The 25353-nt window shown below is 39.6% G+C and overlaps 1 protein-coding gene, 1 long non-coding RNA gene and 1 pseudogene across 6 annotated transcripts in view; 2 read left to right on the top strand and 1 right to left on the bottom strand.

The window, feature by feature from the left end:
* Nucleotides 1–3098: 3098 nt before the first annotated feature.
* On the bottom strand, nucleotides 3099–13907 carry LOC143291483 (uncharacterized). The gene is made up of 4 exons (XR_013056527.1): nucleotides 13863–13907; nucleotides 7874–8047; nucleotides 7381–7455; nucleotides 3099–3235 (listed from the first exon to the last, which is right to left on the bottom strand). It is a non-coding gene; the product is annotated as an uncharacterized LOC143291483 (long non-coding RNA).
* LOC143291793 (5S ribosomal RNA) lies at nucleotides 8240–8358 on the top strand (annotated as a pseudogene).
* A 3968-nt stretch (nucleotides 13908–17875) lies between the features above and the next one.
* Nucleotides 17876–25353, top strand: part of LOC143291641 (uncharacterized) — a 43507-nt gene continuing 36029 nt past the window's right edge. The window contains exons 1-4 of one of the 5 annotated variants that reach the window (XM_076601616.1): nucleotides 17876–18130; nucleotides 18669–18744; nucleotides 19060–19206; nucleotides 20825–20950. In XM_076601616.1, coding sequence (XP_076457731.1) covers nucleotides 20869–20950 — 82 coding nt within the window. In that variant the 5' untranslated portion in view covers nucleotides 17876–18130; nucleotides 18669–18744; nucleotides 19060–19206; nucleotides 20825–20868. Of the gene's footprint in view, nucleotides 18131–18668; nucleotides 18745–19059; nucleotides 19258–19467; nucleotides 19690–20824; nucleotides 20951–25353 lie in introns of those variants that run through there. The other 4 variants (XM_076601614.1, XM_076601619.1, XM_076601617.1 and 1 more) reach the window with 4 other exon arrangements.

The raw sequence follows: 25353 nt of genomic DNA, 5'->3' as shown, positions 1-25353 counted from the left end.
ATTTATGCGTTTTGACCTTTTTTGACCCTAGTTGCTGTGACCTTGACCTTTCGGGCTTGAAAATGTTCGTGTGCCTAGCTTTTAAGGTTGTGAACTGACACACCAAAAATTATGTGATTTCGTTCAGTCAGTTCCGAGAAAATGCCTTCACACACACACACAGACAGAGCGATTCCAGTAGACCCCCCCCCCCTCCCCTTCGGAGAGGCGGGGGTCTAAAAAAGAACATAGTCTGCTAATCAGGTTAGGCGATGAAGTTGCCATAAGAATACAAAACTGATTAACTGACGGGAATCTAATGATTTTCTACAGAGAGAGTCAGAGATAGAGAGAAGAAGAAGAATTGCTGATACTGACACCGAAAAAATGCAGAAGCCCGTTTATAAGGTAGTTGGGCTTGGGTTACTCCTTATATCCGAGAACTCTGTTATAAGGAACCTCGGTTATAAGGAGTAAAAAATTTGGTCCCCGAGCGCTCCTTGTAAGTGGGCCCGAGTGTAATTCCTAAACAGAAGGGGAAGCAACCCATGGCTTGTCATGATTTTACAATTCCAATAAAAAAATCCTCTGAATAAGGCATGCACACAATCAAAATTACAAAGCCTTTCTTTCTCTCCCCTGTGTGTGTGTGTGTGTGTGTGTGTGTGTGTGTTTTAATGAAGATTGGATAAAAAGAAAAAATCAACAAAACCAAAACTTAATTGATCAAAACAGTGTCCTTTTACAATAGCACACACACAAATCTGTGTATTTTTTTCATATTTCTTTCAAAGGCATTAAATCTGAATAACATTTGTATATGTGTTAACTAGAGATGACCTACTTTTCTTCAACAACTCCATATTACAAATTATTGAACTTTGTGCTAACAAGATAACTTAACTCACTTTGTATAAAACATCTCGAAATGCAAAGACAAAACAAACAAAAACAAAAAAACTATACATAAAAAAAGATGATCTGAACACAATCAAAATTACAAAGCCTTTCTTCCTGTCTCTTCCCACCCCTTGTGTGTGTGTGTGTGTGTGTGTGTGTGATCTAATAACGATTACCTAGATAAAAAGAAAAACAACAAAACCAAAACTTACATAATACAAAGTCCACTTTGCAGTAACACACAGAGACACAGACAGAAATAAAATGGGTTTTTTTCTTTCTTTCTTTAAAAATAAAAAATTGTTTCAAAGGCCTTAAATCTGAATGACATTTATAAACATGTTAACAAGAGATTACCAAATTTGTAACCAACTCTATATTATTACAAATCATTTAACTTCGTTCACACAGGATAACTTAATTCACTTTGTACAAAACATCTCAAAATGGAAAGGGAAAAAACCCCAACAACAATGTAACAGGAAGATAATTTGGGGAAAATAAATGATTCATAAACGGAAGGGGAAGCAACCCATGCCTTGTCATGATTTTACAATACCAATAATTTTTTTTTTTTTTTTAAATCATCTGAACAATGGGCTTGAACACAATCGAAATTACAAAGCTTTCCGTTTGCTTTATCACCCTTTTTATCTCTCTGAAATGTCAACAGGGTCCAATAAAAAATAAAAAAAATTTAAATTAAAAAAATTAAACAGTGCAACCCCACACCCCCACAAAACAGCTACAAAGAGGAACTGATAAAGAGTCCAACAAACAAGTTACAGGTTGTTGCTGTGTTTTACAATTCGCAGAACACACACACACACAGAATAAAATTGATAAAGAGTCCAACAAACAAGTTACAGGTTGTTGCTGTGTTTTACAATGCGCAGAACACACACACACAGAGAATAAAATTGATAAAGAGTCCAACAAACAAGTTACAGGTTGTTGCTGTGTTTTACAATGCGCAGAACACACACACACACAGAATAAAATTGATAAAGAGTCCAACAAACAAGTTACAGGTTGTTGCTGTGTTTTACAATGCGCAGAACACACACACACACAGAATAAAACTGATAAAGAGTCCAACAAACAAGTTACAGGTTGTTGCTGTGTTTTACAATGCGCAGAACACACACACACACACACAGAATAAAATTGATAAAGAGTCCAACAAACAAGTTCAAGGTTGTCCAAAATTTTTGGCTCGACTGGCCTTGATAACTAGGAGACATGTGGTGGTGGGGGTGTTGGTGGTGGAGTTGGCATTGGCGGTGGTGGTGGTTGTCATCATGGTGATGGTGGTGTTGGCACTGGTGGTGGTGGTGATCGCTGTCATGGTGATGGTGGTGGTGATAGTGATGGTGGTGTTAGCATTGGTGGTGGCAGTGATCGTTGTCATGGTGATGGTGTTGGCACTGGTGGTGATTGTTGTCATGGTGGTGGTGTTGGCACTGGTGGTGGTGGTGACTGCTGTCATGGTGATGGTGTTGGCATTGGTGGTGGTGGTGCTGGCATTGGTGGTGATTGTTGTCATGGTGACGGTGGTAGTGGTAGTGGCATTGGTGGTGATCGCTGTCATGCTGATGGTGTTGGCATTGGTGGTGGTGGCGATCGTTGTCATGGTGATGGTGGAGTTGGCATTGGTGGTGATCGTTGTCACGGTGGTGGTGATAGTGATGGCGGTGTTGGCATTGGTGGTGGTGGTGATCGTTGTCATGGTGATGGTGTTGGCATTGGTGGTGGTGGTAATTGTCATGGTGGTGGTGGTTTTGGCATTGGTGGTTGTGGCGATCATTGTCATGGTGATGGTGGTGTTGGCATTGGTGGTGGTGGTGATCGTTGTCATGGTGGTAGTGATAGTGATGGCAGTGTTGGCATTGGTGGTGGTGGTGATCGTTGTCATGGTGGTGGTGTTGGCATAGGTGGTGATCGTCGTCATGGTGATGGTGTTGGCATTGGTGGTGGTGGTGATGGTCATCATGGTAGTGGTGGTGGTGGATGGTGACCACCCTGAAGAGACAGCCGGTGAAGAAAGGGGGGTGGGGGAGGGGAGTGAGGGATGCTCAGCCGGAGGGACGATCTGCCCTGCAGCAACCATCTGTTCCTCTGCCTGTCTGTCTTTCTTTCCATCCGTATGTCCATCCGTTCGCATGTCTGTGCGTCTGCCTGTGCGTCATTCTGTCTCTGTCCGTCTGTCTGTGTGTGTCAACCTGTCTGTGCATTTGTCTGTCTGTCCGTCTGTCTATCTGTCCATCCGTCTGTCTGTCCATTTGTCTGTCTGTCTGCCTGTCTGTCAGTCAGGTCCAGAGCCGAAAAGTGACCAGCATCCTTCAGTCCACCCTGTCTGAAAGACACACAGAAACTTCATTATATCAATTCAGTTCCAGTGTGTGTGTGTGTGTGTGTGTGTGTGTGTGTGTGTTTACAGAGACAAAAAGAGACAGGCAGAGACAGAGATGGAAAGAGAGAGAGAGCGTGAGAGACAGAGGAAAGAGAGAGAGAGTCAAGCAGACACAACAAAGACAGACTGATCGAGACAGAGTGAGAGACAGAGACAGACACTGATACAGATACATGGAGTGAGAGAGACAGGCAGAGATAGAGACAGAAAGAGAGTGAGAGAAAGGGTAAAAAAAAGACAGAGGGACAGAGAGAGACAGTAAGAGACAGAGAGAGTTTTCAAAGATAGAGAGACAGACAGACAGACAGTTAAAGGCAGTGGAAAGAGAGAGAGACGGATATAAACCAGAGAGAGAGAGAGAGAGAGAGCTTCTGACACTGACATTTTACTGACATTAACTGTAAAGTTCTCATGTGAAGGGGGTGTATGTTTTTCATACCAAATTGTCCAATCAGAGATATAACAACACAAAAGTAAAGAAATAAATGCTTGAAGAGTGACCTGAAACATTCAACAAATGGGCACACACGCAATCTAGTGTGAGAGTTTTCACCGCCTGTGAAGCGCATACGCACCAAAGTAAGAAATTCTGCGCAGACTTTATCCCATCTCGCGCACCGTGCAAGCCACAGGATAAACAGTCTCAGTGATCATTTTACACAGCCAAAAGCATTAGCACATAGATGCCCTCACACTGCACGCTGGCCTTTTTGTCTATTCACTCACGCAACACATTCTTAATCCTGTCGGCGCACGCACCTGGGCAAATATCTAACACGCGCTCAAATGTACACAGTTCAAATCATAGATTTAGACTATATCAAATAACAATATCCATCCAGCAGTTTAAACCAAGTTGACAACATTGACTCTCATAAATATTATCTTGGGGACATTCAGTAACCATCAAGACGGGCACAATAGTCGGGTGGTTAAAGTGTTGGACTTTCAATCTGAGGGTCCCGGGTTCAAATCTCAGTAAAGACACCTGGTGGGTAAAGGGTGGAGATTTTTCCGATCTCCCAGGTCAACATATGTGCAGACCTGCTAGTGCCTGAACCCCCTTCATGTGTACACGCAAGCAGAAGATCAAATACGCACGTTAAAGATCCTGTAATCCATGTCAGCGTTCGGTGGGTTATGGAAACAAGAACATACCCAGCATGCACTCCCCCCAAAACAGAGGATGGTTGCCTACATGGCGGGATAAAAACGGTCTTACACGTTAAAGTCCACTCGTATACATACAAGTGAACGTGGGAGTTGCAGCCCACGAACGAAGAAGTTACCATCATACAACTTTTGTTTCCTGACTTTAGTGGCATCAGCAACAAATTTCACAAGAGATTTAATAACTAGCTCGTCTTCAGGTAATAGCACAATAGAAAAGTTGTTACTGTTTTTTTGCTTCACAACATACATCTGAAACAGTTTACTTTCCTTTCTCAAATCATGATACACTTAAGAGGGGTAAGAGAGAGAAAAAGAGTTACACACACACACACACACACACATATATATATATATATATACACACACACACACACAGAGAAGAGAGAGAGGGTTAATACAGAATGAGAGGGAGAGGGAGAGAGAGAGACAGACAGACTGAAAAAGACATGGCCCAAGTGAGGCAGAGACAGACAGTCAGAGAGGCGGAAACACAAATTTCTGAGAAAACTTCCCCACTTCATTACAGCACTGTATTTACAGCATCCTCATCGTCCGTCTCTCTCTCTCCCCCCTCTCATTGTGTGTGTGTGTGTGTGTGTGTGTGTGTGTGTGTGTGTGTGTGTGGCCTGTGTGACAGTGAGTGAGTGAGTGTCACACAGACAGAGAGAGAGAGAGAGAGAGAGAGAGAGAGAGAGAGAGACTCATACAACACGCTCACACACACACACATGCACGCATGCACACATGCGCAATCACACACATGCATGCACACATGCACACTCACACACTATCATACATATACAAACTATCACACACACAATGACTGACTCTCTCTCTCTCCAAACACACAGTCATTAGTAATTAAGAAACCAAACTGATTCACCCAACCAATGGTACTGAAGTGAGTCAAAAAAAGATTCAAGTAATAGATTATTAGTATGTTCCTGAGAAGGAGGGGTAAGAGAGAGAGATTGAGAGAGAGAGAGAGAGAGAGAGACAGAGAGAGAGACTAACAGAATAACAAAAAGAGAAACAGACAGAGAGAGAGAGGGAGAGAGAGAACGTTGATACAGAATGAGAGGAAGAGAGTGATATGAGAGAGAGAGAGAGAGAGACTCATACAACACGCTCACACACACACACATGCACGCATGCACACATGCGCAATCACACACATGCATGCACACATGCACACTCACACACTATCATACATATACAAACTATCACACACACAATGACTGACTCTCTCTCTCTCCAAACACACAGTCATTAGTAATTAAGAAACCAAACTGATTCACCCAACCAATGGTACTGAAGTGAGTCAAAAAAAGATTCAAGTAATAGATTATTAGTATGTTTCTGAGAAGGAGGGGTAAGAGAGAGAGATTGAGAGAGAGAGAGAGAGAGACAGAGAGAGAGACTGACAGAATAACAAAAAGAGAAACAGAGAGAGAGAGGGAGAGAGAGAACGTTGATACAGAATGAGAGGAAGAGAGTGATATGAGAGAGAGAGAGAGAGAGACTCATACAACACGCTCACACACACACACATGCACGCATGCACACATGCGCAATCACACACATGCATGCACACATGCACACTCACACACTATCATACATATACAAACTATCACACACACAATGACTGACTCTCTCTCTCTCCAAACACACAGTCATTAGTAATTAAGAAACCAAACTGATTCACCCAACCAATGGTACTGAAGTGAGTCAAAAAAAGATTCAAGTAATAGATTATTAGTATGTTCCTGAGAAGGAGGGGTAAGAGAGAGAGATTGAGAGAGAGAGAGAGAGAGAGACAGAGAGAGAGACTGACAGAATAACAAAAAGAGAAACAGAGAGAGAGAGGGAGAGAGAGAACGTTGATACAGAATGAGAGGAAGAGAGTGATGAGAGAGAGAGAGAGAGAGAGAGAAGGATTGAAAAAGACAGGGCCCAAGTGAGGCAGACAGAGAGGCAGAACATTGATACAGAATGAGAGGGAGAAGAGAGTGATGAGAGAGAGCAGAATGAGAGGGAGAAGAGAGTGATGAGAGAGAGAGAGAGAGAGGCAGAACACTGATACAGAATGAGAGGGAGGAAGAGAGTGATGAGAGAGAGTGTGAGAGAGAGGCAGAACGTTGATACAGAATGAATGGGAGGAAGAGAGTGATATGAGAGAGAGAGAGAGAGAGAGAGAGAGAGAGAGAGAAAGAAAAAGAGACTGAAAAAGACAGGGCCCAAGTGAGGCACACAGAGAGCGTGCGTGCATGCGTGCGTGTGTGTGAGTGTGTGTGTGTTTGCCTGCTGACATCACAGCTGTTTGCCATTCTCTTTCCTGTGATTCTGGCAAGGGGCCAGGATAAACTATGGCCTGCACCTCTGCGCCCTCTCCAAGCACTGCGATACACACACGTTATCTCCTCACACAGCTTTTGTATGTAAGCATATAATATTCATATTCCGGTCCATGGGAGTTGCCAAATTTTGGATGTGAGGAGTTTCCTCTTTCTACAGAAGCTCTCCGGAAATGAGTGCTTCAGCTCTCAATGACGCGATTTGTTATGCGTTGCTTCCTGACCTATCGAGTAATTTGCAAGATCAGCTGACTGAATTTTTCAAAAATGATTGTCTCTGCCTGAAACGGTCTTTTGACAATGGGGTAACAGCAAATCCTTTTCGATACCAACGCATATTTCCCTTCAAGATCGGTTTTACACACTGTAAAATAAAGACTGGTAACGACTGTCACCATGACTATGTTCGCAATACAACATGTCTGGGGGTTGTTTTTTTTGTTGTTGTTGGGTTTTTTTGTTCGTTTTTTTTTTTTTTAATTAAATTATCTATTCATTTATTTATTTATGTACGCTTATAGTTATTCCTCTCATTCATTCATTCTGCATCTTGCTGCCTACCTGGCTGCTGGTTTCTCTGCTTTCTCTCAGTCCTCCGGATCTCCTCCTGATCCACATAGTCCCCAACATCCATCCCTGCACACACACACACACACACACACACACATGCACACACACATACATACACTCTCGCACACACACACACACACACAAACAAAAAACCCTCTCTCACACACACATTATACACTCACAAACACACACACACACAGACACACACACTCACGCATGCATGCACACACACAAATGTTGACAGTCAGAGATAAAGGGAGAGATACATTTATATTTATATATATATATATACATACACAAAGACAGACAGACAGGCAAACATACATACATTTTTTTTTGGCAGACTTATATCCATCCACATATATACACCACCCCCCTACACACAAACAAAAATACACACACAGCAGGCAAACACACACACACACACAAATTCAACACACACAGACACACACGCACATTCAAACACACACCGGCACACACACACCAGGAGAACGATAGGGGCGGGGAGGCAAGTTCCTTCCCCTTGCTTGATCCACGTCTTCATGGCGGGAGCTGCCGCCAGTGCCAGCCACCCCCATGCTCCCCGCGCCTTCATATAATGTGTTGGTGATCATCTGACAGTTGTCTGATGTCTCGTACAGGTCGTTGATGATCATTTCTGAAAGAGAGAAAGAAAGAAAGTGAAGGAAGGAAAGGAAAGAAAGGAAAGAAAAGAAACAAACAAACAAACAAACAAAAAGCCCACAAGAAAATATGTTTCAGTTTTTCAGTCCATGTGTCGTGTTGCGTCACCCTGTGCTGTCCTGTACTATTTTTTGTATTGTATTGTAATTTGTATTGCACTGCATTTGCCAACGGCCATACCACCTTGAAAACGCCGGTTCTCGTCCAATCACCAAAGTTAAGCAACGTCGGGCCTGGTTAGAGCTTGGATGGGGGACCACCTGGGAACACCAGGCACTGTTGGCAACCTTTTCCAAGGCCTGACTAAGCACGTTGGGTTGCGCTGCTGGTCAGGCATCTGCTTGGCAGATGGGGTGTAGCGTATATGGATTTGTCCGAACACAGTGACGCCTCCTTGAGCTACTGAAACTGAAACTGCATTGCAAAGCATTGCATTCGTGTTGTGCGACGTTTTGCCAGAACAGACTTCTCCTTTCTTCTCTCTCTTCTTTTTGTTCTTGTTCTTTTTCTTTCTCTCTGTCTCCGTCTCTCTCTGTGTGATAGAGAGACAGAGACAGAGAGAGACAAGAGTAAGAGACAGACAAGCAGACAAACAGAGATATATGGATACGGAAAATTTATTCTAGAAAAGACAAACCATTTCTGAAAGGGTATAATGATCAGAAATGTGTGTGTGTGTGTGTGTGTGTGTGTGTGTGTGTGTGTGTGTATAATAAAGTCATAGCAAATAGTGTGAGGATATTAAAGAAGGCCACATTGAAATATAATACAAACTGCCTAAAAACATCCTTCTGGGATGAAGCCAAGAGTAAAACCAGTCTGAATACAGACTTTTATGTTTGCTAAAGTTTCATGGGAATGAACTTGTCTATGATGTAAGTCAGACAGGACACTGAAATACAAAACAAACAAGCTTCATTTTTGGGCCTGTTTTTACTGCGTTTTCAGACTGCGTAATCCCCTGTTTGTTTGTTTTTTTGGGCGGCGGGGGGGGGGGGGGGGGGTTGTTGTTGTTGTTGTTGTTGTTTTGTTTGTTTTTTTGTTTACACAGTGGACTTAACATATATATATATATCCCTTGAGAGAGAAGGAGAGAGAGACAGGAGCGGGCGGGCGGGGGGTAACAGACAGAGAGAGAGAGACAGACAGACAGATACAGAATGAGTGTGTGTATGTGTGGTGGTGGGGATGGGAGTGAGGTGGAGGGGAAGAGAGAGACAGACAGGGAGCGGAGAGTGGGGGGGGGGGGGGTGCAGGAGAGGGGAGGGTGGAGGAGGAGGAAGCTGATGTATACACAATGCCATCTCCAGTCAGTCAAGTGAAGGGGATATATCTATGACAGTTGCTGTTACCATAAGGGGAAACACAAGCAACACTCTTATACCACCCGCCCCTGTGACCAAACACACAGCTTATCATGTCCATTCCAGACTTCCGCCCTCAAGTTTCAGACTGCATAATCCCCTGTTTTAGAAAATCCCCAAACCAGTCACATAGTCGGTGTGGACCAGTTTTTGTTTTCAAACTGTATCAGTTCGTTCCTGATCATTTGAGTAGTAGTAGCAGATATATATATTATATGCACACACAGTACACACACACTACTGAGAGAGAGAGACAGATAAGTGGAGAGAGGGAGACAGAGAGAGAGACAGACAGACAGAGAGAGACACAGAGAGAGACAGAGAGAGAGAGAGAGAGAGAGAAACTGATACATGGAGTTGACAATTGTTGTTTTTTCCCCCCGTTCCAGGTTGCACTTCCTTCAGTTTGCTCATGATATTAGTAAAACCCCTTCTTTGAAAATACGCATTTCACAGTTCGCTTTAAAAATAACAGTTATAAATAAATACAGGATATCTTTTCTTCTTTTTTTTTCTCGCCACCCACGCACCTTTCTAGAAGAAACTCTGCCCACTGATAATTGCTCCCCCAACATGACAAAACAGCTGTGAGTTGTTCAGAGTTATGCAGATCACACTGGCCTGAAAGTGACATACATGTATACATGTATAATGTTCCCTCAATCTTTTGCCCATTCCAACATTTCCCACACTGACTGAAAATCAAGTACAATGGGAAGTAAACTACATGTTACTAATGTGCAGTCATTGCAGGGAAATGACTGGATGTGCTCTGGTATATTTTTTTTTTTATTAAAAAAATAAAATTAAAAAAAAAAACCCACAACTGCATGAATCAGTCACATCTGGTAATGTCTGTAAATGACTGATTTCCTGAACTGACAGTTACAGGTCCATATTGGGAAAAAAAATGTTAAAAACCCCACTGAAATGGCATGAAAAAATCCCCACCTCACCCTTCCTTTCCAGCCCAGTGATATCACCAGTGAATAAGCAAATGCCTTTCATGAATGAATAATAAACACAAAACTGAATCGCATGGAAAAAAGAAAAAAAAACAAAAAACAACTGCCAACAAAACCAAATTTAATTCCACAGAAATGTAAATGGTTATTGACTATGTGACTCTTGTTGGCAGGTGCTCGTTCTAAATTTGTCAGGTTTTCAGGCAAAATGGTGCTGTCATACCTCATTATCCATCATTAAGTCTGATATGTTTCATGAATTCCATACCTTTGGTGAATATGGGAGGGTGGAGGGTGTTTTCCATAAATTTGCATGCTTCAAGTTTTGTCTTGTAAGTTGTATTATTATGTATCAACTACTATAGACCTTATACATGGTGGGACCTGGTTGATTAAAGTACACAACTGCTTATTCATCATCATCTCTCTCTCTCTCTCACACACACACATGTATACACGTACACACACACACACATATATATATATGCATATATATCTATCTATAATATACACAAACACACACACACACAGTTCACATGAACAGACACACACTTTACTCAAACACACACACCCACACACATTTCACAGAGAGAGAAAGACAGACAGACAGACAGAGATAGAAAGAGACAGTATGAGGCAGAGACAGAAAGAGACAGTATGAGACAGAGTCGTTCATATCTCCACTGCCCACTCACATTGTCAGGAACAAAACCACGCGGTTGTAATAGAGAACACGGACCTTAATAAGTAATGTACTTCCTTTCTGAAACAAACATTGTAGACGCCTTAACAATTGAAACTAACAGTACTTTACAATTCAGGCACGGACGTCCTAATTATGATGAACACACACACACACACACACACACACACACACACACACACTCACTCACTCAGGGTTATCACACAGACTCACATTGTGAACATATCCGAGCTAAAAAATTAAAAATTAAAAATACTGCCACCAAATCAGGTAAAATACATGCTACTTTTGTTTTTTATTTTAAGAAGAGAATATACAGCAAACAATAAGAACAACAACAAAAACAAATCCAACAACAATATGAGCATCAACAACAAAAACAACAATAATAACTTCTCTTTTTTTTTAAAAAGAACAATAAAACAACAACAACAAATCAAAATCAAAAAGAAAAACAAGAACACAAATATGAACGAACAAAATACAAAGAAAGAAAGCACAAAAAAAACTGACGTTCAGAAAGAGATTTTTAAAAAAATTATAAAAAAAATAAATAAATAAAAAACCTAAAAGAAAAAAAAAGAAATGGAAAGAAATATAATTTCATTCAAAGCACTTACGACTATCATCATCATCATGACGACCCCTGCTGTTGCTGCTGCTGCTGACTAGGAGATAGTCTGCATAAAAAAATATATATATTAAAAAAAGAGATGATTTACAATGCATTCGAACCATGCTGGGAAGAAAACAGCAATCGCCACAACTCAGAGACACAGATACAGACATAGAACAAGACAGACAGAGACAGAGAGACAAATAATGAGACAAAGAGACAGACAGACAGAGAGACAAACAGTCAGACAGACAGGTGGAGAGACCTTAGACTGTATTCACATATCTGTTGATAGGTAGTTCTGTGGAGAGAAAGAAAGGAGGAGGAGAAGGAAGGAGGAGGAGGAGGAGCAGCAGCAGCAGAAGAAGAAGAAGATTGATTGACTGATTGATTGAATCTTTAATGGGTGAAGAATTAGGCGCAGTAAAGGCCTTTTTACAATTCTGCCCATTTAATGACATCATTTTTAATGTGTCTATACCGGTGTTTATTTTCATCTTTTCTTTGACATATTTCCAGAACTTTTGGGGTTTTTTCTTCTTTCTTTATCTATTTCCCTTTCATAATTCTTATTGCTTGTCTGAATTAGTCTGTTGCTCAAATTCCTTATTTCAATGTATCTACATTCATTTGGTCCATAGCTGTCCAATCATGGTAACTTATAATACTTCTCTGTTGGTTATAATTTCTTTTGTTTAGATTGAAAATATATGTGGCAGTGAAAGCCAAAAACAAAAAACAATAAAAATAAATAAATAAATAAAATGAAATAAAATAAGTCAGTAAATATCAAAAATTTAAAAAAATTAAATTGCGAATTAAAAAAATAAGAAGAAAATAAAATAAGTATTTCAACTATAAATAAAAAAAATCCAGGGGTTATTTCCCTTAGAAAATAAATGAAGGCTTATCTGCTCACATTAAATTTATAATTTGCAGGATCCCACCGCACCCACAACTCACTCATTTGACTGCAAGTAATACAGAACAACACACAGATACAACAAACAACAATATCAACACCCAGTCATACAGTCTAATCAGGACACCATACAAAAATTTACAAAACAAATATACAGCCTCACTAACAATACACAAATTATAACAGAGACTGCTTTATCAATTCAAACAACCATTTATTAATAAAGGAGTTTTTTTAGGAGGGGCTTATGGGGTGGACAATGGGTCAAAAAAACAACAACACAAAAAAAAAACAAAACAAGAACACACAACCATGCACCTCTAACTTCTCCCACAATTATTTCACAAACAATAACTACAACCAAAAATAAACCTACAAATTTTTCTGTCCTATTAACAAAACTCGGTCCCAAAATTTGGCAAATCCTAATCTTAACCCCTACTAAACCCAAATTTAGCTGTTCCTACTCCTAATCAAAATCCCTCTAAAAAATAATACTTAAAAAAAAAAAAAAAAAAACCCTGCTGCTGCCGCGCCTCTGCACACTAAACAGACCTTTACATATCAGCAAACGGCAATTTTCAACACAACAATCTAACACTACATTAGAGCCACAGCAGCTTATCTCAATACTCATTATATAAAAGAGACAATCAGCTGTCACTCCTAGGTAGCGACAATTAAATCATGCCATTTACAGCATAAACTATCTTTAAGGTAATGACAAAACACACCCTTCAAAACACTGTGGAACACACACACACAAAAAAAAACAAACCCTTATTCTTTTCTTTGGTAACATCTTATAATTTATAAAACTAAAAATATAAGACTGCAATAACCAGTCCCAGAGATCTCTTGGCACATTTCAAAAATAAGATCCAAACGTGAATGCCCAAAATGGCAAATCAAACGTCAGTGTCAACCACAGTAACACCCCAGCACTAACACTAGCAATATTGTTTGTCGCACCAATAGCCAACAGTGGCTCCTGCGATATCTGAACTCAGATCAATTCTTTTCTTTCTCAAATCCACGTTCCACTCCCGCATTTTTTTTTTTTTTTATAAAAACTAGAGATCTAGAGAAAATCTTAACAAAATCTACTCAATTTGGCGTCATCCTTTTATAATTCTACAGACAAACAAAATAGTATCTTTCATCTATTTCTAGCAACTATCATTTATGCATTTTTAATCATTTTATATAGAAAATTTACCTTTAACACAACAGGCTAAACTACTACAGGGTGCAGAACATGGCGGCTTCTTGGCGTCTTTGTAAAAACTAAACTCGGACTATTCACATCAAATTTAAAGTATAATTCATAAAATTATTCATATAACAAAAATAATCCAAAAAATAAAATCAAAATACCCTTCAATATTACAAATATTCTTGGTTCATAAATTAAAAAGAAAAGCATTAATAATAAAAAATTAACTTCCAAATCTTTTTACCTCAATAATCTACAACACAACAAAACGGGAGGTAATCGGAACTTCAGTCCACACTACCACATCTATCTTGCCTTTGTTTTTATATTGTGGTTTGTTAATACATATAGTTCAAATGACTATACATCATGGTCACTTTTTCCAACTGGATCCTGGTGTGTAATGTCTGAAATAATCAGAACTTGAATGACTTTAACTACTTGAATCTTTCATGATGTAGGACAAGTTCTGAATTTTTACCCGAGAACCTGTGGGCGTGGCACTTGCGAGATGTGAACTTGTTGAAGGAACCGCACAGCCTTGCACAGTTTCACTTTCATCACTGGCTTCTTCTTCACAGCAGCTGAGTTCACATCCAAGTCTATCTTCGACTTTTTGGTGAACTTATTTCCACAGAATCTCCGCTTCTTAGGCCTTTTACCTCTCATTTTCTTGACACAAGGCATGCTGATGAGTTGAACGTTTCTCCCTTGTCGACACAGGAAAGAAAACAGTCAAAACAACTTTCTCAAGTCAACCGCACATGGACGTAACTATTTGCAATGAATCAGAATTATCGTTCTCAGTCCAAACATGGCGGGAGGGGTAATCTTTTTACTTGATCAGGATCAGGATCAGGATTTGGGGCATTGTTGTATACAACTTAGCCATTTTTGGCTTTTTATACCCCTTCAGATTTACTCCTTTATATTGTTGGTCAGGTCGTTGACTAGCTCAGTCATTTTATCCACCACAGTCATATTTCGTTTTTGTCAATAACTCGTGTTTATCTATGAGGTTCTTAAAAAAAGTATTTATACTAGGTGCACGTTTGATATTGTTTGTTAATTTGTTCCAGTAATTTGTTACTCTGTTACTAAATGTAAACTTTCTGAGATTTGTTCTGGAATACTGTTTAGATATTTTATCTGTACTGTTTCTTGTAGTGTCTACCTTTGGAGTACAAAAAAAGCATGCTTTGTTTACATCATCAAACCCATTCAATATTTTGTACATCTGTATCAAGTCCCCTCTTACTATTCTTGCTTTAAGTGATGGTATTTGTAAGTACTTTAATCTTTCTTGACATGAATAATCTTTTATGCTATAGACCAGCTTTGTTGCTCTTGTTGTTTAGTTCAGTTCAGTTCAGCCCAGTTCCTAAAGGTGGCGTCACTGCGTTCGGACATGATACCAAAACAAAAACTGATGTTTGTTTTCTTAACAGCTTCCATTTTGGCTGACTCGGGGGCATATTCCCATGTACTTTAAATGCCCACAACACAAAAAATATGCAACTTCGCGACATAATTCAAACTGAAAGGGAGACAGAAGAGTGGGAAAGGGGGTGGGGGAAAAGAGAGGGAGAGAGGAGGGGGTAGGATAAAAGAGGGACAGGAAACTGAGGGGGAAGGGAGACAGAAGAATGGGAAAGGGGGTGGGGGAAGAGAGAGAGACTAGGAGGGAGAAGGGTCACAGAGAGAGAGAGGGGGTAGGGGGGTAGGATAAAAGAGGGACAGGAGACTGAAGGGGAAGGGAGATAGAACAATGGGAAAGGGGGTGGGGGAAGAGCGAGAGAGGCTAGGGGGGGAGAAGGGCCAGAGAGAGAGAGGGGGGGGGGGAGCGGGACAGGATAAAAGAGGGACAGGAGACTGAGGGGGAAGTGATACAGAAGAATGGGAAAGGGGGTGGGGGAAGAGCGAGAGAGACTAGGAGGGAGAAGGGCCACAGGGAGAGAGGGGGTAGGGGGGTAGGATAAAAGAGGGACAGGAGACTGAAGGGGAAGGGAGACAGAACAATGGGAAAGGGGGTGGGGGAAGAGCGAGAGAGACTAGGGGGGAGAAGGGCCACAGAGAGAGAGAGGGGGGGGGGGGGGACAGGATAAAAGAGGGACAGGAGACTGAGGGGAAGGGATAGAGAAGAATGGGAAAGGCTGGAGGGAGGGGAAGAAACTTGAAGACACAAATAGTTGGGGTGGGGGTGGGGGTGGGGGGCAGTAGAGAGAGAGGGTGGGGGTGAGAGAGACAGGGACGGAGAGAGACACAGAGAGAGAGGGAGAGAGAGACACAGATACAGAGACACAGAGAAAGAGACTGACTCGTGAGGAACAAGATGATAAAAGCCGGAGGGACAGGAGACAGGGAGGGAGGGAGAAGACTGGAGTGGGAGAGGGGGTGAAAAGAGTCAGCCGGGAAAGAGTGGGAGGGGGCGGGGGGTGGGGGGGGGAGAGGAGAGATAGAGATCGAGAGAGGGGGAAAGAGAGAGACAGAGAGAAACTGAGACAGAGACACTGACAAAGAGAGAGAGAGAGACAGAAACAGACACAGACACAGACACAAACAGGGACACAGACACTGAGACAGACGGACAGACTGACTGACAGAAAGACATGCCTTGAAGTGTATGAAGAAAAAGAAGAAGGAGAGAGAGAGAGAGAGAGAGAGAGAGAGAGAGAGAGAGAGAGAGAGAGAGAGAGAGAAGCGGAATACACTAAAATGTGTTGTTTTTGTTTCCAGGCTCTGTTTGTTCATTTTTTTAAATGCAAATCAGTAATGTCCCATGGAATATATATATATATATGGTTAATTTCTTTAGAAAAGAAAAGAAAAGAAAAAAGAAAAGTGCCTTAATCAAGATAGCCGGCTCCAGCAGTAAAATAAAGACAACAGCGTTCTTCTTCATTATCACTGTGCACAGGAGATTAGGTCAATCTAAACGATAACACTCACTTGATGCAGTCTGAGTGCTGGTGTTCGAATCTACATTGTTTGAAGCCGTCGATCCTTCCTTCACAGTGGTGGCTGAGAAAGAAAAGAGAGAGAGAGAGAGAGAGAGAGAGAGAGAGAGAGAGAGAAAAAGAAAGTAATTTCCAATTTTGGTAAACTAAATTCTGGGACCTATTTTATTCGTGCATAGCTGAAGCGATGTTACCATTATCCTGATGTCGGTTCCCATTTTCTGTCCTTTTCGACTGTTGTTATAATGGTAAGTGTACTTAACTTTGCTATAGATTCAGTCACTACACGGATGTTCGGCCATCATTCCAGGTCACAATACTGTCTGCAATGACGTGTTCATTCAGTCTGTGCCAGTCAGAGAGCCGCTCTCTCTGTTTCTCCAGCCATGCAAAGCCACAGGTGGAAAAATCACATGGCAGCTTGCCTGAGTAAAGTCTCGGTTCGTGTTCATGATGTGGGGCATTTGGCGTCCTTTTCAAACCTGACTCTTGATTGGACGAGTGGATTTCACGCTAAATGTCATTTCTAACATCAAGAAAATAATTATTATATTTGACAAGCCCCAAAATTTACGATACTAAAATCGAGAAAAACAATATGAAAAAAAATCGTTGCAGAAATCAAATACCAGGCAAACAGTGAAACCCGACAATCACTGTAGACCCAAAACAAAATCAACACTTCAGCACGGTCACCTGAGATCAACATTGAGTCAAAAGGCTCAACAGTCACACATTGCTAATGATCAAGTTAGCGAAAGCAAGCAAGACTGTCTGTACAGTACAAAGAACTGAGCACGAGATGCGGATTAAGAAAGCCAGCAAGAAGTCGCCACTGTCTTTTCTGTGTTTATACAACAACAGATTTTTTTTAACTCTAAATTGACTGGTGGTGAAAGGGTTAAGTGTACGTGACATTGGACTCATGCTGGCTTTTTTCGGAAACGGCTTATGTCAGCCAATGATGTGGCAGTACACTTCATGACTGCTTGTAGTAAACGTTATTTTGATCTGGGATCTAAAGCCGAAGTTCAACTGCCGAAAGCCGGATTCATCAGTATTACTGTACTGACGGACATGACTATCGAAATATTTTCAGTTTCAAGTTGTTCAAACACAGAACTCAGTCGGATAACGCGGCGGCCTTTGTCTCAGTCTTGTATTTTGAATGATCACGTGTACTGTTGCTGTTGACTCTTCTCTCAATCCTGGCATGACTACTTACTCCTCCACTCACCATTTTTGACTTCGTTTGAGTCAGTACAGAGAGAAAATAGTAATTTTCCAGTGCTCAGGATGATTCTTGTTCTTAAAGTCTTAACTCCCGAGAGCAAGGTTTCGGTTGCGCATGCGCACTAGAGCCTATCCATAAAAGGGAAAGGGGCGGAGTTTATCTATAAAAAGCGCGAGCACGTGTCCGGTAGGTTAGTAGATCGTCATATTTCTCTCCGTTTGCATGTTTTACAAACAATGTGGTCGTTTACGGTTGCCAACGTCGAGGGGCTGTCTGCATGTTTTCCAATTCTCACTGGACAGTACCACGTGCTGGTGCTATTTTTATCTGACAGACACGTCTAGCGCAAACACAAACGGCTCTAGCTCCGCCCCTTTTCTCTGCATTCAAATTTTGTATTACGTGTAGCTGACACATTTTGTACTTTCCAAAGTCAATTCAGGTCTAGATTGGAAGCTGCTAGGCAAATCTCGCTCTCTGCCATAAATGAAGCCAAACCGTAGCTTTATTAGGCTTTTATTTTGAATAAACCTTCACCGACGTCACAGTGTCAGACTCTGGTGAGAAACTGGCTTGATTCAAATCGCCCGCCATTTATAGTCCGGTTCAGGCTTTAAGTCCAGTACAACTGCGGAGCAGGCAACTCTGATCTGTTTTTCCGGCACTGGCCGATTTCTCCATCTGTTCCTTTCGGGTAAACCAACTTTGAAAAAGCGTTGCAAGGATTAACAACTATGATATACAGATCAACCTATCTTTAGTATGATGATCTATGATTTTTTTTTCTTGTAAAACCGTTGGGGGGGGGGGGGGAATATATATATATATATATATATATATATATATATATATATATATATATATATATATATGTCTTTCTCTGGTTTTCGCGTACTGCGTCAAATACTCTATGATAATAAGTAAACCAAAAATAATATAACTGAAATGACATAAAGAAAAATAATTAATGTTAATATCTATATTAAAAGTTTTTTGTTTTTTTTTAAAGAGAAGAAAACAACAAAACAACAACATTCAAAGAGCAAGGAACTGAAAGACAATGAGGAGATTGCAATCCCAGAACGCAACCGCGCATTACGTCACGTCCCGCGGAACCCCGTGATCACTGACTTGCGGAAGTATGGAGTGAGAGGCTGTAAGTTGTCGACCATCGTTTGTTATTGTTTGTTTACAGACAGCAGAAGCGGTAAGTTTTCAGCTATATTTGCATTTTAATAGTCAACCATGATAACCCAGTCCTTCTGTTTAAACCATTATAACTGGTCAGAAATATTTTACGTTCGTGTATTTGGTGATAATTCATCTGACTCAACCGCGCCAGCTTTTCTGAGAAATGAAGGGATGTTTTGTTTCCTGAAAAAATCTAAAAATAGATGGGTGGGGTATTTCCTTCACAGAATCACAGAAATATTCGGCTATAGGCTAGAAGCCTTTTGCCCTCGTAATAATGTCCATTAATGTGCTTTTGGACGTGTAGTTGTTATTTCCATGGGCGAGACTAAACTTATTGTATTTTTTAATGTCGCATCTGGGCAAGACGGGTCTTTTCACTGTTAGCCGCGCGAAATTTGGCCAAGCAGAGCAAACCGATAGGCCTAGTTTGCATCAGTTTGACATGGTAAGTATATGTGTCACCAAACATGGAGTATAATACAAACTCCTTTCATTTTCAGTTTTCCCATGTGAAACCCATGCTCTAAACATTGAAAGCTAAACGCCAAATGTTAAGACTGGTCAGAGGCAAAATTCAGTTCAAACATATTTGATGCCTCAGTATCATTCGTTGAACTTGAAGGTTCAAAGATTGTTTGCCGGTTTTTTTGTGTGTGTTTTTAAAATTTGTTTTTTAACTCATTACATCTTCTAAAGATAATGCAAATTTATTTGGCTGTTACAGCATTATATATAGTTGATACACTATGTCACTGAAACTTCTTTACTTTCCTGTATCAATATTTTTATAACAGATTAATATCTTTTTCTGTGACATGAAAAAAAATCCACAATGAATGATGGAGACATACTCATAGATAATAACTGTGTATCAGATTGTCATTTCTGCTGTGGTATGTGTTCGAAAAGCATTTGTTTTCTGATATATATATATATATATATATATATATATATATATATATATATATATATATATATATATATATATATATACAGGGTTCGTCATTAACATTTTTTCACATGAGCGCCTGCGCTCTAGTTTCAGAATTTTGATGAGCGCAAACTGAAAACTAAGAGCGCACACTAAAAACCGTTAGCCTTCCTTTTTGGGATCAAATATTTCAGCATTTTCATTTTGCACGGCCGCGAAATCGATCGTGTGCTCCACTTTTCTACTCTTCAAGTCTGAAGAGCGCTCTTTTGCATAGCCTCCCCTGATTCACTAGGCCTACTTCCGGTTGAACTAACAAAACGTAAACAGACGGCTTTCAAACTTCGGTAAATGCAAAACGATCGCGCTTTTGACTCTTGTTTGTGATGGACAATGGAATAACAATTTAGATACAGTAGTGTATGCTTATGTCTTTTCAAAATCAAGAGCGCAAGCGCTCTGAGTCAAGGAATTTTCCAGAGCGCAATTTGTTTTTTCAGAGCGTTCCGCTCAGCGCTCCCGTTAGTGACGAACCCTGATATATATATATATATATATATATATATATATATATATATATATATATATATATATATATATATTTCATGTATTATAGCATGCTCCTCACTGCATATGTTGATGTTGACAGCCAGTTTGAGATACACCAACCCTTGAAGAGTGAATGCTGACAGAATGACACTGACTAAAGTTTCACGACGTCTGCTACTGATTCCTAGCATCATGGTGATCTTTGCAGAGTGTGTACACTGTTCTGGTCAGTGAAATTTTATGTGATTTGCTATTTTCTGGTCAGTGAATTTTCTTCATGTTGATTATGAAAATTTGAATCAGTTGTGCTTTTGTATATTTGAAGATTTCATTTTTTTGTGTTATGTGTTTTTTGTGGGGTGAAGGGAGGATGGTGCTTATACACAGTAATATTTTCAATTAAAACTTTGTCTGCTTCAAAGTTCTAGGAATTAAAACAGAAAATTTTCTTTTGGCTCATTTCAATGCTTGCCAGCAAATATCAATTCATAGCGAAATGAAAAACAAATGCATAACTCATTAACTGGCACACCCTTCCATGATCAATACAAACACCCAGATGTCATGTAAAAAGAAAGATTCAGGTAAGAAAAGATTACTTTTTTATATAAAGATACAAGTGGAATGAATGAAAAACATGTACACGCTTCCTTGATTATTATTACATTCCGTTGATCAGATACAAGGAAAATACTCAGAAAGATAATCATAACATTTTAAGACAGAAATACAATAACCCGTACACCCGGCCCTTTCCATTTTGACTATATTACCGATCATCATACAAAAGAATATAGACAGACGTAGTTCTTTAGAATATGATATCACAGTTGAAAGGTCTAATACTGCCACTAAGGTTACAAGCATGCAATAATCACCTTCCACAACATCTGTAGCAAAACAAAACTAAGCATTGATCATTTGATGCATAACTTACAGGTGTGCATACACACATATACACAGAAGTATCTGTCTTGCCCTCTGCTTTGACCCCCCACCCCTCACTTCATTCTTTACTCAGGTATTTAAATGAATACATTAAAAAAAACAAAAAAACAGCAATAAACAAAAAAACCCACCTGTCATCACAGCAATAAGCAAATCATGAGAGTTTGAATAAAAACATTATTAGAGCATATTATTTATTACAACTATACTAGAGGGGTCAAATTATGTTTTTGTACACATTCTTCTTTGCAAGTGGAATTTTACATTGTCTGCTAGAAGTAAGTTTCTGGAAGATCAAGAGTCAAGTGGTGAGTGGAATCATTAAGAATTTGGTGTGCTTTTCTGCAAAGAAAAGATTGGTACAGGGTGTTTAGTTGTTGCTGGGACTTGGTGATGGCTAAATTTACAACTCATACTAATTTTGTTGTATGTTTAGCGCAAAATATTATTATGAATTGTTAGCTACATAATCCTTTTCTCAGCAGTTACTTTCATGGGTTGACAGATAAGCGGTTTCACAGCAAACATAGATAGATAGATAAATAGATGTAAACTAAACTTCAGGGTAATGGTTTATACATGGTCAGACTGGTTCCTGGTTCAACTTAAATCTTTGTGACATTCTTTTCGGAATGAAGAGAATAGATCAGGAGAGACAGTCACATGAAAAATATAATCAGCTATATTATCCTGATTGGGAAAATGTGTGTTAGTATACAGAAGAAAACAAAAGTTAAGACATCTATTTACTTAATTTTTGAGCAACAAATCCTGTGTAGAATACTGAAGGGGGGGAAAAAACAACTAAGCAACAACAACAACAACAACAAAAGCAAAAACCGATGAGATGAGAAAAAAAAAAGAAAAAAAAAGAAAGAAAAAAAAAAGAAGCAAATATTATTTTTGTCATTGGAAAATACTATCAATGTCTGCTTGTGAGTGATCTCTTAAGAAATGTGTTCACTGGAGATGTATTTTCAACAGAAACTTATTGAGAACTCATTATGTAAAGTATCCTTTCTGTATAAGTCCTATATGTGTGTGCAATGAATAGCAAATCTACTCCCCCCGTGCCCCCCCCCCCTTCCAGCCCCCCCCCCCCCCTCCCCTCCAAAAAAAAAAGAAAGACATTTATGATTTCACTTTGTCTGGTGGTTTATTCCATAATTGCTGTGGATTACAGTGACATAGTTATGGAGTGCCAGGTATTGGTCTTGATAATTGTCTCATTTTGAGTTGATTGTGTAATGGACTATATACATAAGTATGATGACTTAATCTGTTATTGTTAATGTTCACTGTATTCAGATTTAAAAAAAAAAGATTTATTTATTTATTTTCCATCTATTCTGAATTGTTAAAATGATTTTATATACAAAATAAAATGGTGGTCAGCCCAAGAAAGTCCAGGACAAAAAAAAAAAAAAAAAAAAGAAGAAGAAGAAAAAGAAGCTTAACTTCAAGGCAAAGTAAGTGATAAAATAAAGATCACATCGGTTTTGTTTTCAGTAATTTCACATTCACTTTAATGCATATGGGAATGCAAAATAAAAACAGAACGAAATCAAAGCAGTATTTTGTTTGGTAATTTTAGTAGGAACCACACGACTCAAGAGAAGGCTTTGCCTCTCTTCCTTCAGTCCTGAAATGGCCTCTTTGTAGTCAGTTAGCATGTAAGCAGCATGATTCCCCCCCTCTCTTTGTAGTTTGTATGTTTGAGTTTAATCGAAAAATTTGGCATTCAATTTCCTTGGTTTCAGTAATCCTTCTCTCTGTTGTCAGTCAGTTCTCAGCATACAAATGAATATTTCAACAGATAAATAAATGAATACATGTATAATCCTTCTCTCTGTTGTCAGTCAGTTCTCAGCATACAAATGAATATTTCAACAGATAAATAAATGAATACATGTATAATCCTTCTCTCTGTTGTCAGTCAGTTCTCAGCATACAAATGAATATTTCAACAGATAAATAAATGAATAAATGTATGTATGTATGTGCATGTCCACAACACTTGAGAAAGAATACTAAGACCGGGGACATGAAGGTGAAAAATCAAATGTATAGAAAAAACAAGCAAAGCAACATTTTTGAAGAGTTTTGACATACCTCCAATAAGAAATGCACAAGATAAACATATTTAAACAGGCATCGCTAAAAATCAGCAAAATGTAGACCAAGGTAGTTGGCTAGCATGTCATGTCTTACATGGTTTCCACCTGGCACTGTTTTTAACTTAGAATAACTTGGCCTCATGCAGAGGAGGTTGCCATCAATAGACATTAAGTGTGAGGTGTCCTATATTAGACCTGAGAAGAAAACCTTATGTTTTGAATACATAAGCTTATGTACTGGTGGAGACTGTGATGCACGCAACATTGTGGATTAACATTTTATCACAAACAGCTGTCGAGATTGGTGGGTTCCATCCATGGCAGCATTTTCACCCCTTGTGCTTTTAAACAATGGCTGGTGTCATCAGTCTGGTATTAGTGGAATGTAAAAGTATCCACCCATGTTTTTGCGAAAACGTAACCAGCATCACACAAGCTTCTGACTGCGAATCTGCAAAATACACACAGACGCACACACACCTCTTGACTAATTGCTATCAGCGTTTGGGCAAAGTGTTAAATGTGAGAGGTCATACTTGTTGAGAAATGTGAGTCCACACTTCCTGTGTGATGCTGCAAATTTCTGGATAGTCTCCAATTTCAGATCAGTGTTGACATAGAATTTAGTAAACAGTCTCCACTTCTGATGGATGTTGATGGCATGACATTAACTAGATGCATCCTTGCAAACATTGCACGTGAGAGGAGAGTTAAATGTGAGGGTTTTCTTCCAGAAGAAGTGAAAAGCAAAAAACTTGGGAAGTTTGAAGTATGTGCTGAGCCAGTTTCAGAGTAACGCCACCAGAAATCTGCAATATGGGGAAGTGATAATTGTCATTGGAATAGATCTGATTTGCTTCCATTGTAGCCAACAAACTCTTCTCTTGGTGAAATAGGTAGATCTGTCTTTTTTCTCATAAATTAACATTTGGCACATATTCATCTTCAAGAAATGAATACAGTCATGTTGCCCACCAACAAAGAAATGCCATATGTTAGGATCATAACACGCACTACATCAAAATAATAGTTCTTCTCTTCAGTAACTGACGCTTACAACTAGCTGAATATTAAGAACTCTTTGGAGGCTTAACAGTCACATATCTTCAGTTGGACCATGTGATTGAAAAATGAATCGTTTTCTTTTCCTCCTCCAACATAAAACTGTTGCTACACACACACACACTCACACACACTCACTCACACACACACACACACACACACACACACACACCACACACACACCACACACACACACACACACACACACACACACACATCATTATGTGGTGTTCTGTGATAATGTAAGGCGATTTTTCTGTTTTCACTGGCAACATTCCTTCCAGAGACATAAACAGTAATGTTGAGAATATTTTTGATATCCGACACCTAATGACCTATGGAATGAAACTTGCAGAAGTAAAAAGTTGCAACAGAAAAGTTCATTATCATGTGTCTTCATTCTGTGCGCTTCATTTAAAACAAGAAATTTTTTGTCTTTGTTTTTGCGTAATTGCACAAATATGGTTCGCTTTACACAAAAAATAGTGAATGTATGTCAGGT

Source organism: Babylonia areolata, chromosome 17, assembly GCF_041734735.1.
Source record: "Babylonia areolata isolate BAREFJ2019XMU chromosome 17, ASM4173473v1, whole genome shotgun sequence".
Classification (NCBI taxonomy): domain Eukaryota; kingdom Metazoa; phylum Mollusca; class Gastropoda; order Neogastropoda; family Buccinidae; genus Babylonia; species Babylonia areolata.
This window is presented reverse-complemented; position numbering and strand designations above follow the sequence as displayed.